This window comes from Porites lutea, chromosome 3 (assembly GCF_958299795.1).
Source record: "Porites lutea chromosome 3, jaPorLute2.1, whole genome shotgun sequence".
Classification (NCBI taxonomy): Eukaryota; Metazoa; Cnidaria; class Anthozoa; order Scleractinia; family Poritidae; genus Porites; species Porites lutea.
Genome location: NC_133203.1, coordinates 12,254,823 through 12,272,683, shown reverse-complemented (window position 1 = coordinate 12,272,683; position 17,861 = coordinate 12,254,823). Strand labels below are relative to the sequence as shown.

The 17,861-nt window shown below is 39.9% G+C and overlaps 1 protein-coding gene across 1 annotated transcript; it reads right to left on the bottom strand.

Annotated features, from left to right (window-relative positions):
* Positions 1 to 1,700: 1,700 nt before the first annotated feature.
* Positions 1,701 to 17,532, bottom strand: LOC140930498 (sperm-associated microtubule inner protein 4-like). The gene is made up of 6 exons (XM_073380216.1): positions 17,200 to 17,532; positions 12,473 to 12,652; positions 6,261 to 6,332; positions 4,841 to 4,870; positions 2,328 to 2,571; positions 1,701 to 2,025 (listed from the first exon to the last, which is right to left on the bottom strand). The coding sequence occupies exons 1-6, from the start codon at positions 17,343 to 17,345 to the stop codon at positions 1,897 to 1,899; spliced, it is 801 nt and encodes a 266-aa protein (XP_073236317.1). The 5' UTR covers positions 17,346 to 17,532; the 3' UTR covers positions 1,701 to 1,896.
* Positions 17,533 to 17,861: the final 329 nt, after the last annotated feature.

The following is a 17,861-nucleotide window of genomic DNA, read 5'->3' as shown; positions in this document are numbered from 1 at the left end:
TAAAAGTTACCGCCTACAAGAAATAAACCTACTTCAGCTGCTGCGATAGTTCAATTCGCAAACCGGCACCTCACAAGGTTAAATGAAAAGCTGGCTTAAGGCACGAGATACGGATTAACTTGTGTGGGAGGGTGAAGCTGACTTCTTGAAGTTCGTTCACAGCGTGCTTAAACGGTTTTTTTAGACGTAAAAATAACTGTATAATGCATTTCTTGTAACCGGTGCAGAGAAGACGAAAAGTCTCTCACTGAAAGAGGCAGAGAAAGACAAGAGACCAATACAACGTGCTGATCGTGTCTAGTCTTAGCTAATGCGCAGAGCTATTGAGCTTGCTTACATAAAAAACACCAGCTATTGCTCCAAATTATCAATTAGAATATTAGTTTAAAATTCGCTTCATTTTACCGCACAATTATAGGAATTTACATACCACTTCTATGATAGAGTAAAACTTCTTAAATTGTGCTATTATAATCGTATAAAGTGAAGTAACTGATTATACATGTGTGACCTGTTGTTAAAAAACAAATTACGCAGTAGCCGTGAAGTGGCTTATACCTCTCGTAAACTACAAGGCGTATTCACCTGTTCAAGACTTGCCCTGTGTTGTTTACTCGAAACTTTGTCGGGATAAACAAAAAAATTCCACTTGATTTAGTCGCGTGACTTTTTACACGTGGTTACTTGAATTTAAAGTTTCCTGTTCCGACCACGAGCTATTGTGATAATTCAACTGTCTTATTTATAAATGTGAGGGATGTTTCCTTCCCACTGCTGCCCTGCTAATTGCCTTTTCTGAACGCCGAGGGGGTAAGGACCTCGGCGACGCGGCAAGAGCACGGACACGCTTTGCTCGAAGAAGAGCGTCTGTCCTTTGTTGGACAACCACCCTTCAGTACTTAAACGATCTGTTCCTTCAAATCCTGGTGCTGTATCAGTCCCAAAAAACCTTAGAAATCTTTTTCAAACATCCAGAAGCAGAGTTCTATCCTAACATAGGGCTTTGAAATTGCTCCTCAAAACCTGACATATCAGATAGTAAAATACAATGTTATCAAAATCTTCTGGTTTCTCGGGGGCGGCACGCAGCTTATGAGAGATGATTGGCAAGATAAAATACAGACAAAGAGCTTAAACAAAGATCTTAGCACTCAATGAAGCTACCCGTGCCCGTATCCTTTAATGAATTGTAAGGGTTTTCTGGACGGTAACTCTGTGAACATTTTTTATCATAACCATAAACTGTAAAAACTGATAAAGTCCCTTCGTTTTAAGTGTCCCGCTGAATTTAAACTTCCCAATTGCGGCGAAACGCTGATAAACCCGTATATGACAGGCCCTGCGAATATAAACCTTCGGTGGGCTTATATACAGATAACTGTCAGATGTAAACCCAGCAATTGCCTTCAAATATAAATTATTGCATACCGCGGTATCGGAACCAGTGAAGGAGGCAAACAAGGAGTGAGTTTTTTTTGGCGAGTTAGATTTAGACTGACTTGAGCTATTAAACGGGTAACTACGTTATGAAATACAAACACCCATCTAACCAAAATTAGGCAAGTTTCGCGCAGACACACTATGTTTTAAACATTATATTTTTTAAGTCATATTTTGACAAAATAGATAGAGCGTTGCACTAACAAAAGCGCATCGTGTACAGTAAGCTCGGATCCCTGGCAAATGAATCAAAGACAAGCTTAGGGAAAAAATTGTATATTTTTCTGCTTACTTTTTAAGCCTCCCTCTCTTTTGTAAAAAAATCTCACCTAATTACAAAATAAATTACTGATTACAAAGACAAAAAAGAAATAAAAATGTACTGAGTCACACGCTAAAGTAAGTTTAAAGTAGAATATTTTAAAAAGAGTAGTCTCGCGTCGATCAAGCCGAAGTTTAAGATACTAATTGCCAGTCGGCACACCGTCGTCTCTGAATGTTCAGTCGAATTGTTGGAGTGGTACTGGGGTTGAGTTTGTTGAATTGCCTGGTGACTTCGTGTTTTGAAAACCAATTGTTTGTTGCCTTAAAAATCAAGAAAACGGAGAATTAAGATGATTCTACTAGGAAATTAAAAAGTACCACAAACTTATTTGTTGCAGTAACTCCCTTAACATATATCCCTGCGTAATATCCTTCGTAACAATCTTTCTTCATTTAAAGTAACATTAAATTTCGTATTTTTTCTCAAGATTGTTACATAACCATGGACCCAAACTTTGTATGCCAGGAGGGCTCTGTATCTCGCATAAACAATCCATGTCTAATCAAAGACCAATAAATGTTTCGGATCCTTCAACGAGTTGTGAGTGAATATACGTACGTACCAATACTGGTCGAACTTGCTGTGTTGGAGGAGGGGTGGTCCTTGAATTCATCATTGGTGTAACAACTTCCCGGCGTGCAAAGCTACCCATGGCCTTGTTTATAATTATGGGGGAAGAGGTGGGCGATGAAATGTTGTTTTGGAAGTCGTATTCAGTCCTCTGCGGTTTGGGGAACATGGCCTGACGGGACATATGTGAACTCAGAGAGGATTCCTTGGGGAAAGGAAGGACTATTTGACCCTCCCTGTTGGGAACGAAAAACACAAAACATTAGCAACGTGCGATTTATTATTAAATTGTAAACATAAGGCGCTTATTTAAATATCCAGTCGTCACTGTCTTCATCATTTCGATCGTTTTGCAGGGTTTTGGATATCCGCTTTTTAAAACCATATGATTCTGTCACTATTCCAGTCCTCAACGACCTCGAAATACAGTACTTTAGCTTTATACAACTGTCACAGCAACAGCGGCAAAAACAAATTCGGCACATCAAAAACAAATTCGTCACAACACAAACAAAATTTGTCACAAAAAAACAAATTCTTCACATCAAAAACAAATTAGTCAAATCAAAAATAAAGTCGTCAGATCAAAAACAAATTAGTCAGATCAAAACAAAGTCGTTTTAGCAAAAACAAGTCCCTCGCAAGGGAAACAAAACGAAATATTAAAAACAAATCCCTCAAAACAAAACCAAATCCATCACAATGAAAAGACAAATTCGGCACATCAAAAGCCGATTAATCACATCAAAAACAAATCCCTAACAGCGAAAAAAAATTCCCCCACAGCAAAACAAAACTCCTCAGGTCGAAAACAAATTCGTCACATTAACTGAAACAAAATTGGTCTCAACAAAAACAAACTTCTCACATCAAAAACAAAATCATCACTCAGTCAAAAACAAATTGGTCACAACAGTAACAAACTCCTTGCATCAAAATCAAAATCGTCACATTAAAAAAATTGGCCCAACAAAAACAAATCCCTTGAATCAAAAACAAAATCGTCATTTTAAAAACAAATGGGTCACATCTGAAACAGAATTCTTCACAACACAAACAAAATTATCACAATAAAAACAAATTCTTCACATGAAAAACGAATAATCAAGTCCCTGACAGCAAAAACAAGTCCCCCGCAGGAAAAACAAAATCGACATCAAAAACAAATAAATCCCTTCCAACTAAATCAAATCCGACATAACGGAAGGAGATTTCGGCACATCAAAAACCAATCATTTACATAAAAAAATCCCTAACAACAAAAGTAAATCTTTCACAGCAAAAACAAACCCCTCAGATCGAAAACAAAAACAAATTGGTCACAACAAAAACAAATCGCTTACATCAAAAACAAAATCGTCACATTGAAAACAAATTTGTCACAGGAAAACAAACTCCTCGCATCAAAAACAAATTTGTCACAGGAAAACAAATTTCTCACAGCAAAAACGAATTCGTCAGTCAAAGCAAAAAATAATTCGCTCCAAGGCTGAGTCACTTTTCACCCACTGACGTTTTTTTTATACCTGCTACTGACTAAACTACCTTACCAAGGCACACACGCATAATACACGTGAATTCAAACGCTTTCAACGGTGAAACCTAAAACAGACGTAAAGAGCAACAACAAAAAACACAACGCCTAACAACATATCATCATAAGTACAAAACAACTACTAAAGCAATACCAAGTCTAGTAAATTGAAGATTTACCAGCTGCGGTTTAAAAGATATTTTTAAATCACATTTTTTCCGGTAACGCTATTTAATTGATGAATATGGCGCCCCTTGTTTCAAGTAGTCAAATAAGCTAGCCTGAAATTCATCCGATTGCTTCGAGTCGTTTTCTCCTGGGAGTAATAACGACTCGAAGTAATCGGATGAAATTCAGGCTATCAAATAAGCCTGATTGTGATTCATAGCTCATGGCTACAAAGCAATGTTACCGAGGGGCTGGGGAGGACCAGCCCAATCCCTAGGCCACTGGCCTCGTTATTCCGCTCGGCCCTATATGAGATTCGGGTCACGTGATCGTAGTGAGTTCTCGCCTCGTCTCGCCATGGTCTCTTGTTGAAAATAATGAGCCCACGGATCGGAATGTACAGGGTCCGGTTGTTCAAAAGTTGGATAGCGCTATCCACTACCGGACAAATCACTATCTGGCGGATAAGTATTTCTTTGAAAGGTTTGAACCCAAGAGTCATTACATAAGAGGGTGAAGAATGATCGTCCCGGTGAGTGTGAGTCCAGTCCTAAATAGGACTGTCAACCACAGGACTACGCTGAACGGACGATCAAGCTTCACCCACTTATGGTTAAGCATTAACCAGCAAACAATTGTGTCATCTACTGGAGAGAGAGAGACTTATCCGTTGGTTAGTGGGTTAGTGGGTTAGTATTATCCACCTTTTGAACAACTGGGGCCAGGTAGGGTATTTATGAGTTTGCTAAAGGGGAAAATAGATTGATCCCGTATCATTTCAGTCATTTTTAAATTGTACGTACTGTACATCTGCAGTAGTTGGCCTTGGTAACCTGAAAAGAGAAAACTGTTTCTTAGTCTGGACTCTTAACACTTGGCCATCACATTTGTTGAGCTCACATAGTTCGAAAACCTTTTAATCAGCGGGCAGATCTCATGGTATGTCAGCAAGGCTCTCTAACTGACCACAAAAACCACATTGAAGTCTTAACTTAATCGCAAGCCAACTTGAGTTTCATCGCTCAGTAAGACGGAAATGATAAATCGAAAGGAATAACTTCCGCTTTGCAGACGTCAAGTATCTCCTTGGACGTCACCTCCTGCTCTAAGCCCACCCCTAACTACAGCATACTTGCTTCCTTCATAAATTTCGAAAAGGCAGTTTCACAGTGTCAATCGAGTGGAAATAGCCTGCATGGCTGGCAGGTTTTTGTGGTGCGTTTTTTCTTTTACGGTTCGCAAAGTAAAAGTTTCAGCCGCGCGAATGCTGAACCAAGGTCGAAACAGAAAACGATGGGGGAGGAGGCGAGGGGAGATGGCAGTGGTTTTTCTCACTACCTTCACCCTTCGCTCCCTCCCACATCGTTTTTTTTTTCGTCCTCATTTCAGCTTTCGCGCAGCTGAATCTCTTACTTTACGAATCACAAAAGAAAAATCACACCAAGAAAACTGCCCGCTACGCCGGCTAGAGTGGAAATAGTTGTAAGAGGATACTCGGTCTTGATGTTCAAATCGTTACAGACAGCTAGCCTTGTTTTTTCACGTATTTATCGAAATCAGTAGGCTGACTAGTTCCACCATGTAGCATCCGGCATCTTTGTTTTGTACGGATGGCTCTTGCTACAACCCAATATACCGATTACCTTCTTTTATATAACGTGAACAGAATATGTTCCTCGTTTCGCATACTATAGTAAAAACACTGAATCCCTTTTCTACCTTTAAAACGAAATTGAATTAGCCCATTCAACCATTTGACCATTCAATTCATCAGTCCCAGTTAATGGACCATTAGATACACCTGTTCAAGATAAAGTCAAACCCTGCTTTACGGACACCCGCTCAATACGAACACCTCATTACCAGGGACAGTTTGCTTTGTCCCTAGGGAAAGAAAGCCCTTACATTTTCTTTAAATTTAACGCGCTTAATACGGACACTTTCTATGGCTCACAAGCGTCCGTATTAACGAGGTTTGACTGTAGCAGTTTTCCTAACTCTTTCGTAAACCCTAACTAGTGAAATTCATCTACTATTACACAGCTCTAACCTAAAACAGGTATCCCTTTTGGACGGAACATCCCCTTTTAGTTCATTCTGCAGATTCTGGGGGGTATAACCTCCTGCCTGGGGACTGCTGACTACTCTTATCAAAAACAATAATCTCTCTCTAAAAATCATGACTACTTGGATAAAAGTTTCTCTTTTGTTGTTTTTACTTACAATTCGTCATTCCATCTCACTTTACTTCGTTTAAGTTGTGTCAAGTTATAGAACTGCTGAAGTGGTAGACCTCTGGAACAAAAAAAGTTTAAGTTTAATGTGACGATCTTAGTAATTATGGATGGATCAGGGGAGTCTGATATTTGTCAAGTTCTGGCCCCGGTATTCGGATGTTAAAGGAAAGAGGTAGTCAGGTCCTGGATTGTAATTTTCAACGGGATATGGGTTTTTGCATGGCCGTATGGTCAGGGCGTCGGACACGCAGTTTGGTGGACCCAGTTCGAGTCCCGCTCAGGCCTTTTTCTCGGCAGTCCCCATTTCAACGCAAATTTCATCCTTTAAGCCAACTGGTTGCTTCTCTCGGTTGGGTTTTTAACCACGTTATGTTTCAGTTAGGTTAGTTTTCTGTACTCGTCTCTGATTCAGGAATTCGAGTGGAGTGCCTGTAAAGCAGCTAGAACCACTATATACAAAGGTTTACTTCTTTTTACTTTTTGGAAAGAGAAATCAAGCAAATTTTGTATTTCAATGTTTTAGTCAAGGTTGTATGATTTTTTCCCCATATAACTAGTCTTTTTGGCAGCGTTTCGGCGCATGATTTGGAAAATCTCTGTTGTTTATAGGTTTAATATCTGCAGTGATGCGCAAAACTCATGCTTCACGGGTGTCACCAAGGAGACGTTCTTATCAATCTCTAAAGAAGGCAACATACTTGAAAGAATTGTTTCTTCCATCGATTTCACATTGGTCTATTTTGCAAGCATAATTTTCGGCGTAGTTTAGAAACTCTAGTATGACGATGTCGCGTAATGTAGTGGGCTCCATAGACTTTCTTGAAGTTTATTTGTTTAGATTGCAGCTGAGGAGGGGCGCTGCACGACTTGATACCGAGTCTACGAGCTCCACAGTTTCGTAAACGTTAGTATGGATTCAAACATGGGTTTAACGAGTTGTCTTTCTTTTTTTCTTAGAACTCTGTAGACTGTCCACAACCGTTTCTCTTTCAACGAATTTTACGAGCGCGCGAGAGCGTGCGCAAAGCGCCACACACGCGACCCAAAATTGAGGGTTTATAAACCCTATTGAAACACCTAAGAGGAAAGAAAAGCGCGAGTACTCAGGGAAACCTTGAACTGATCACAGCTGCAACAGGCAATTACCGTTTTATGAGCAGAAATTCGACTAACATTAAAATATTATCTCCAAAAATTGGCCAAGATTGACATCTTTCAGTCAAGACAAAGGAGGCTATGCATGCATGACAAAAGTTAGCGTCCGCTCAAAGCAGTACGAGTTATCATGCTGTTATAGTTTTTTCACCTCATTGTTTGCAGAGGTTTTATCTAAGGGCAACGAACAAACGTCGTTCAGGATACCTTTAAACGGTCTTTCAATCCTCATTCCCCCTGGGGGATCATTACTTTGTCGTGGTCAGGGGGCTTGTGTACCTCAGTGCCCCGGAGAGCTATGCCGGTGGGGGCTGGCAGGGTCACCCATGCCGGACAGGTGGAAGGGTAGAGATCAGAAGAAAAGTGATCCGCTGACTCTCCAAGTTGGGGGTTGGACACTTGACTAACAATCCGGTCCCGTAAAAGTCTTTTGTTACGGAAACAGCAACAAAAGGAACCAAAACAACTGGATTTAATGAGCTTTCAGAGTTATCAGAAAAAACTCGGATGAATGACAGTGGTGAAAGCCGGAAGGTAACTAGTGACAGGAATATGGAAGTCTTGAACTCTCTAAATCCAAGACCAGGATAGGACTTTGGAATTTGAAGACAACGTATGAGACAGGTAGGCTATTCGTTGTCGTCAAGACAGCATGGCGATCATCATCATGAGGAGAAGGTGGAGGTGGAATGGGCAAGTGCTCTGGTAACATCACCCGCACAGCCCTACAGTGGACACCAGAAGGCAAGCGTAAGAGAGGCAGACCCAAGAACACCTGGCGACGAACGGGGTACCATCCGGAAGCTGGCCCAGAACAGACAGGAGTGGGACTTTCGTTGCTGCCTTTCATGCCAGCGGGCATTGCGGGCGGTAGGTAAGTAAGTACAATCTGCATTCACTTATTCAGCGAAAATAACTTTTTACTAAGAGACTTTGTAAAGAGGGATTCAGTGTACACGCTATAGCGCCCGCATGACACCCTCGTCCAGGGAGGATAACCTTTTCTCGCCCTCCTCTCTACATTCCCTCACAACGCAGAGGACCTTAGCCTCCCACGCAGACATTTTTAGGGGATTCGTATTTCTTAGCTACTTACAGGCGTTTATTGGGAGGGAGAAATACGACTCCCCTAAAGTGAGAGGGTACTACCAAAACTACTACTCTGCAAAAAAAATGTGAATGTTTTTTTTCTTGTCATTGCCTTATAAAACAAATGGTGAACGGCTCAGTGTGTCTTTTTGAACTATGGGTTTTAATCGAGAATCGGCACTATTTTGGGGAAATATTTTTGCTAAAATACGGCAAAATAATTTCGTGCCTCTCGTCCAGCATAAAGACAACACAGCTCTGAACAAATTTAGCCTGTAAACAGGCTCTCTGTTTGAGGAAAGGGTGAAAAAATCGCGAGGCGAGGGAAGGGAAAGGTGTTCCTTTCCCTCTCTTCGCGATTTTTTCACCCTTTCACCAAACAGAGAGAGTGTTCACAGGCTAGAACAAATTTAGAGGTTTGGTGGAATTTTCTACACTCCACACTCCCCATTTTCCACTTAACTGATTTTAGACTCTTAGCTTCTCTACTTATCAGTTGCAACAAAATAGGTCACTTGCACTAAGAGGTCACGTGACCAACGCTTCCTTTAAACAATGAGTTGGAATCTTGCTGATGCCAAAAACTGACGGAGTGTATAAAAATTATCTTACGCCCGAAATGTGAGAGGAAACGCATTTAAGGGAGATATTTTATGGCACTTTCATTTACCAACAAAGTAGTTTTGTATTGACCGACATCATTTGGTGGGCTCCTGCCGACATACTCTTGCCCTCCAACATGGCGGCCAAAAATGCTTTTTGCTTGTAGCTTGTTAAACGTTTGATAGTTACGCTCAGATGTGCTGTTAACATCACCACACCATCTTTTCGACATTTTCCTTGAAGTTGTGTTCAGAAACAGGTAATTCATAATTTAAAAAAAAAAAATTCACAATTTGGTCACGTGACCATTTACGAACCCTCCCTTTTTTCAAAGAAAATGGTGCGGGTGAAAACCAGATCACGCTATTTTGCCTAAGATATGACCCACTAATCGTTTTTCGAAAGCAAAATCATATAACTTTCATTTTCATAAAAAGATGACACATGACCTCGAGTTGCAGAAAGAAGTGACGTGTGGTTGTGGCCTGGATCGTAGTCGTATATTGTTGAGTGTTGAATCGGTGTTGAGTGGTTTCGTGGTGGTTTTGATCGTATAAGAAGAAAGTGGGGTGCCTTTCCCGTGGGGTACATACAGTGTTCCTTCATTCAAGAAGAATTGTTACTATGTGGGCTTAACTGCAAAATACCGGCCACTTTTGTCATATCATCGCAAAAAAGAGTGAATTCTTTCCTTCTTCCTGCAGAACGTTGAAAAATGAGCTGTAACTAAGCGCTCCTCGTTCAGGAAATTAATCCGAGGTATGTGACTTTCTCATCTTTTCGAGAATAAATACTTTTAATGATCACCTGGACAGATCACAGGGGATATCACCTTTAAAAATATGCGAAGAGACTGCAGGCTTTCTTCCACGTGACAAGATATGCCGGCCATGTTGGTGGACAAAACAATAATTTGCATGACAATAGCCAGACCTGCCAACTCTCAAGATTCTGCCGTGAGTCTCACTTTGTTTAAACTTTTCACTCGGCCTCAGGACGAGACTCCCAATCTCACGGGTTTTTTGAGAAATATCATTCTGGGCCCAGTTGTTCCAAAGGTGGATAACGCTATCCACTGGATTAAAATCTTTATCCAGTGGATAGGTGCAATCGGTTGACTATCTGGCCCCGGTTGTTCAAACGTTGGATAGCGCTATCCACTGGGTAAATCACTATCCAGTGGATAAGTATTACGGAAATCAATTACGCTATCCGCTGGATAGTGATTTATCCCCTGTATAGCGCTATCCCACGTTTGAACAACCGGGGCCTGCTGGATAGTGATTTATCCGATGGATAGTGCCATCCAACGTTCCATTGTTTGAACCACTGGAGCTTGAAATGAAATGCTACATTGTCGAATAAAAAAAGAAATATCGTGGGGAATGCTAGTGTCTGTTTAACCCGGGGGGGCTACTTGGGTTAATTTTTGCTGGGTATGTGCCGCTGACCTCTCAGAGCCCCTACCCCATTAAAGTCTATATTTCTGTGGCCAATTATAGACCCCATATTAGTCACTCTTGGGAAAATGTGTAATTTTTGCAATCCTAACTTTGTCACTTTCTTTTTATTTATCTACCTCATATCAAGTGAAGAACACTCTACTTTTCACCAACAGTACAAACATTCTGGTACGTTTGCTAACCATAAATATAAAGAACTGTCTTACCCCAAAAATCAGAAAATGTGCGACCCCATTCTAGTAATTTTATTGAAAATGCGACCCCATTATAGTCAATCCAGTGGTGAAAATGTGACCCCATCCAGCAGCACATCCCCATTAGCCTCTTATAAGGAAGTACCCCCCCCCCCCCCCCCCCCCCGGGCTGTTTAAGCCTTGATGGCACTTTGTCTAAAACTTTGGCCATGAAGTTAGCTACTATCCGGAAGAAACGATGACCCTTTAGTGTAAGTTTTGTCCCAGTTATGACCTGTTCCGACTGGCCTCTTCAAGTCATCAAAGAACTAGAAAATCACATCTTGTTACAAGTGTGACACTACAGCAAGGTAATACATGTGTATTTAAATAATACTTAAATCTCCCAATGAAAAAAGGGTCCATTTAATTTCATTCTGGAAAAAAAAATGAGAATCTGACTGCTTTTTGTAGAATCCCAATTTTTTTTTCATGAGTCTCCAGATTTCCCTTGATCAGGGATTGGCAGGTCTTGGGGATATTGGGCTGGGTGCAAGGTACCCTGGGAAAATCTGACATTTTCAGTTGTTCAGGTTGTTCAAAATAGCTGCAAAATCCTTCTAATATTGGTGTGCATTCATTATGCATAAAAGAAAAAATATATGATATTCCCACTCTTGCCTCCTGATTTAAAAAGTTAATCACCAGTAAAGTTACCATCAACAACGCAGAGATATTTTTATGATGGAAAACTAAAAAAGAAGTAACAAGGTTTTATTCTGGAAAGTAATATGACCAAAGGCACATGTTTTCTGCTGCTTGCTTTTTAATTTCATGGAAAATGGGGCACCTGAGAACACGTTGGTTAATTTTTAAAAATTCTTTTTTCAGCCTAATTTGAATGTGTATATGAATATTAAGAACTGTTTTGTTAAGTACACTATATTTTTAAAATGAGGTAGTTTTGGAGTTCTCAGGTAAATGTAGCCTGCAATTCCAGACTTATCTCAGGTTATGCTTCTCTCTTCATGATGGGTCCCAAATTATCAGGGTTAAGCGGGATTGGATCCAAATTATAGCTGTGTGAGGCGTGATTGGGTTTAGCACAGTGGTGGATGACTTACTGTATTCACAAATTATGCGTGACACGTGATTTTCCTATTAGATTTTTCAGTGACTGCTAAATATTACTTGAAACATAGAAGCTCAAACATTAAAAACAGATATTTACGAAATAATCATCTGGTGCTTCTTCTTGTTCTTTGACCTCTAATCTCCTGTCAAAATTGTATTATGACCTTTAATCTCAGATCAGTGAATAATGGTTAATATGGTTAATATTTGAACAACACCAGATTCAAACAGCTCACTTTTGTATTGTAGTTAAAGTCCTTCAATAAACTGTTAATTTTGCACAATCCTACCCAAAAAGGATGCTTAAAACAATTTATTATAGCTGATTCATTCAATGGGTTAAGCCATTGCCAATTGTTTACTTACTGTAATTGCACATTTACGCTATGCATGATGGTTATTCTTTTCCCCGTGATGCCTGATGCCCTAATGATGATGTGTGATAGGTACCCCCCTTTCCACCCAGTGACAGTACCTGGTGGTCGCCGCTCTCAGGGTCCCTCAGTTTGTCCAGGAACCTTACCCACACCCATCTATCAGTGATGGGTTATTAAAGTAATATTAAATATCTATTTAATCACCTTGGATGAGGAGTTACTCCACTACCATAGTGTCTGTGTCCTTTCTGTAGGAAGGCTGGTGGCTCCCACTTTGGCCGATGATTATCAGGGAGATACACAGGAGCCTCACCTGCATAGCTCCGTGCCCGACCCCATGGACATTTGACATGGATATCAGCTTGTTCAAGGTGACGAGAATATCTGCAAAAATTTTGGTGAGTTATGTACCAGTCAATTCCAAAACTGCCCATGCCCCCCACCCCCAGGCATTTGACTTTTTGGAAAAATTTTGGTCAAATTCTTGGGTATGGTGGCAGTCTAGATGGTCAAATGCCCCACCGACTAGTGCTTCAACAAGCATCAAAATCCCCACCCACCAGCGACCATTCAAACATTTTCCCATGCATCCAAACCATTTATTCAAAAGTGAGTATTCCTCTAAGCATAACCAAATATCTAAGTTTTCAGAAAACTGTCTTCATTCAATAAAATTGTTCATTGCAGAAAGTCCACGTTTAATTAACGGGCTTTTTCAAAGACTCTCAAATGCTCCAACACCTAACATTCGACCTGTGAACACAGTGCGTGCATGCTGAATGTGGAAAGAATTGTGAAATCCTTTTGCTTGCGTTGCTGACCAGCATTTTGAAATGAAAGTTAAATGCCCGACTGGGCAAGCCAAACAACAATAATAATTAAAATTTGTATAGCACCTATTCAATCCTGCTCTAGGCGCTTTACACAACGTTCCAAACAATTAAGTAAAAATTAACATACCAAACGATTACTAAATAAATAATCAAATAGTAAATGAATTAAAATTGATATTAAAATGGCCATACTAACAATAATAAGCTTTCCTAAAAAGATAAGTCTTAAGGAGAGATTTAAAAGAACTTAAATTATCACATGAATGGATGCAAGCCTCATTTTGGGTCAAATTCCCCACTGTATGGAGCAAAACTCCAGTCAAATGCCTGGGGTATGCCTGGGGAGGGGATGGGCAGTTTTTGGAATTGATTGGTACACCTCACCAATCATGTTACTTCCCCATTTATGATGTTATTAACCCATTCACCCCGGAGCCGCCTGTGCAGATTCATGTCCCTTCTACCCCTTGTGACGTCATCAGTTTTAATGGTTGAGGACATCTTTGTCTGTTAACTTGTGCAGAGTGAAGAGATCTTTAAAACCAGACCAGAATTAGCACAATTCAATCAAGGACACCGGAGAAAAAGGCAAAAGAACCGTGTAACATTAACCTGAAAATTTCCATGAAAATCTTGTTCCACTTTAACCCACCTACCTTTCCTTTCATCTAATTCTAACATCCTAAAAGCTTTCTTAAAAACGTTTTCCACCAAAATGAAGCCTACTAAATGCCGAGCAAAAGAAAAAAATTGAGGCAAGAAAAGCAAAAAAAGAGGGGAGGTCAGAGAAAGCAGAAAGTAAAAGTTAAGACTTTCTGTGCATGCTCAAACTTCATGAGCTAATATTTTGCATCTGGATCAGAGGACTGCGAAGTGTGCAAGCTGCAAATGGCCCTATGGTAAGTCTTAGCTCTTTATAGCACGACAGTGACCAAAAAACTACTTGACTTGCTTCAGAAATATGCGTTTTTTGGCAAAATTTCCAGGGGTGAATGGGTTAATATTTGCAATAATATTATTGTATGTATATTATAAACCCTTTGGAAATTACCGCATATAAGATAAAATATCTGTAACTTTTAAAAGAACTTAAGGGCACTTATTTCATGTTATGAGCATCAAAGGAGTGAGCTTCTAGGGTATACCAGGGAGTGGCCTCCCCCCCCCCTAGGGAGGGGGTACTCAAGGGAAGTTTGGGTAAAAGTGTGCCACTGAGGCTTTCAAGCCTTAACTGTGTTCACTAACCCCATTTTACTACCCTGTTTAAGACAGGAGTCTTTTGTGGTTCATTTCGTTTTGCATACGTTATTACGCATATTTTTTTGACCAACATCATGGAATTAGATTTTCTTGGAAGATTTTTTGTAGCACAAAATTAGACAGCTTATTGCCAACTTTTAAACCCTGTTAAGGTGACTCGACCCAGTTTTTTTTGGGGGGGTACCATCCTACTTTGAAGCTCTCTGGTATCCCCACCTTTACTTTTATCGTAAGTCTAACACATAGAATGGATAACATATAGATCAATCTACAATATAACATAAAAATTTTGCTCACCGAGATGTAATAATTTTGGTACAGTGAGACAGGCCATCGCGTGATACATAGAGGTTTAAGTCACAATTTTTAGTCAATTCTCGTGCTTCTTGTGCCTTTGCAAAAAAATCAAGAAGTGCTACACACTAAATCTACTTACTATTAAAAAAATATCATTTTTTCATAGGTTTAATGCAAGCCAATAATTAAACCAACTCGTGACGGGAATATCTCGGTGAGCATTCGGAAGTCAGCCAAGCGTGGTCATTGCACGCGTGCTGAACAAGAATGCTGTATAATGACAGACTAGAAACAATAGACAACTCCCAAAGCACAAACTCAGCCAAAACGCTAAAAATCTTCAATGTTTACTCAAGTTTGGGCTTATAGAAGATAATGTCACAGTTTTTCAATGACCATGAAATTCAGAGTCCGGGTAGTTAGTTAATCAATGGTGGCCCTGAAAAAATTTGAAGGAAAAAAAACTACGAATTTTTAAGAAAATGCTTTTTTCGTGAGAAGGACTCTTAAACGCTGACAATCGTCAACAAATAGCGAAAACTATAATTTCTATATGTTTGCTTTGCTCGAAATCGCGCGCATTTACAAGGCCCTAAAGCGTTTTGCTGACTTGCAAGGACCCATCTGTTATAACGATGCCCAAAATAAAGAGATGAATCTCATAGTTTATTAAATATAATCCGTGTAAAGTTTGCTTATCATTTTCGCATAAATTATGACCTAAATTTGGAAACCGCTGAATTTCTCGAATTGGGTCTTTGCGATTTTGGTGAAACTCTGTTCAGCGCAAGGCACTAATGCGCACTATGTGTAGCCGAGAAATTTTCACGAAAAAATGCCGGCAACAGCAGATTTTCAACTCAGACCTCAAAGGGGCGTGGCATTATAACCACGTGACATTTACTCCGATCGCCAAAAATTTTATGTTATATTGTAGATTGATCTATATGTTATCCATTCTATGTGTTAGACTTACGATAAAAGTAAAGGTGGGGATACCAGAGAGCTTCAAAGTAGGATGGTACCCCCCCAAAAAAACTGGGTCGAGTCACCTTAAAGGCTGTCCAAAAAGGCACCCAGTCAGGAGCCCATTATTTAAGGTATTTAATAGTGAAATTTTATACCCTGTTTAAGATTCAAGAAAGTGAAAACAACACCCTCTTCAGTGGCACATACTGGTACTAGCCAAATAGAGTAGTGCTCTCCCCTCGCCCCCCCCCCCCCCCCCCCCGGTGTGTTCTCCTAGCCTAGTAACAAATGCAGACATATTTCAGGTCATCGTTTCTCCCCACAGACCCCCATTTTAGACAGACACCAGCTTCAGTAAGCCCCTCGCTATTCTTCATCTTTTTCTAGTAATGGCTTCGGCATCCCAAGCTCACGTTACAAGTGTGGGATGTAAATTTATTTTCTCACAAGAGAGTTGGTGCCACGTTACAGGTGACCATTAAGACTTTGTGTGAGAAGTAAAATACTGAGTTCTGCAAATGCTTAAATATCATCATATTTTACCTTTTTCTCTATAAAACAGTTAAAGGAGAGTTACCTTTACGTATTCCTGTGTTTTTTGTTGTGAATTCATAAATTTAGTCGTTTTTTGGTTGTTATTGTGTGTCACTCCATTCATAAGACGAAGTAATGGAGTGACAGGGGTATAACAGCCAAAAAACTACTAAATCGATGGATTCACACCAAAAAAACACAGGAATACATCATAGGTAAGTCCTCTTTATCTATTATATGATGATATTTAGCGTTCGCAGACCTCAGTATTTTATTTCTCATACAACGTCTCAACGGTCGCCTGTAACGCGACACCAACTCTATTGTTTTACAGGTACATTCCATAATCATAACGTGAGCTTGGGACACCTGTGGTAATGGTTACTGGGTTTGATCTGTGCGTTTAGGGGATTAGGTTAATGGGCACATCAAAATTTCCAGTGTGATGAGAAATGGACGAAAAAGGTAAGATTCAAAATTATATGTCAAGCTTTACAATATAACAGCTACAAAGACTCGAGAGCCATTAACATGAAGTTTTCAAACTCTTTTCCTCAAAACGTTTCCGCCTATTTTTATGTGTAAGGCTGCAGTCTTGTCGTCATATTTCTATTTTTTTCCCGGCCGTTTAGTCAGTTTTTCATTGCTTATACCAAGAATGCCAAACATAATATCACTTTTTTTTTGCTTTTTAAGACTGATTCTGATAGGTTTTATGTTTGCACTACAAGCGTGACCATCAAACAAGCAGCTGTAACTTTGGCGTGACTTAGTCTTGGTGATTGCGTGATCTCTCGCGAACCGCTGCTTGTAATGGCTAAGAATATTTGCTCCTGGTGAAGTGGAAATCTAGAAATGGCTGTTCATAAGTGTCAAAAAGCAAATTATTATGGGCCCTTGATTCGAAATGAATACTATTTTTTTGTATTCATGTGGAATTTGCAGCCCTTTGTTTGGAATTAAATATCATACATTATTTAAAATCCAGCTGCTAGATATCTACTTTAAGGAAAGTTCACGAATTATTGTTTTACTTACCGATCAGGATATGTTGTTATGCGGCAAAAGTTTGACGGATCGTGAACCGGCGCGGACTGAAAGTTTCTGGAGAGCTTATCAAAGCCATGTTTTTCACGGTAGAGTTCCTGTTGTAGTTTAGAAAGATGACCCACCGCGGACGCCATTTACAAGCTTCTGGCCTTAAAACAGTTGATCACATGACGATATTAGAAGATCTTAGTCTTGTAAAACATCTAGGTCTGATATTTTGGTTAAAATCCTGTCAGTATTGCTCACTTCTAAATCGGCGAACACTAAACAAAATTCGCCAAGGTTACCAGTACCACCTAGTACCTTCCTGTGTAGTCAAGTGAGACTTGTGACGTCACCGATCGCCTTTTGGCTTCGGTGACCGAAGAAACAATTCTAACTAATTTTCCGCATCACCAGACAAGATAATAAACATAATTTTCAATTGTAAGAATTCCCTGTGGAGAAGTCCTTATCCTTGCAGTAAACAATATCAATTTTTTCGGTTCGCGGTCAGTGACTAAGTCGTGAAAAAAAGAGATTGTAGACTTTATTGGGAGACAGCAGTAAGCCCAGAAGTCTTGTATAACCAGAAGGCAGTTAGTTCATACCGAGACGAGAAAGCGTTCTACAATGAAGAATGAACGATTACTGTAACAAACCGTTATTGC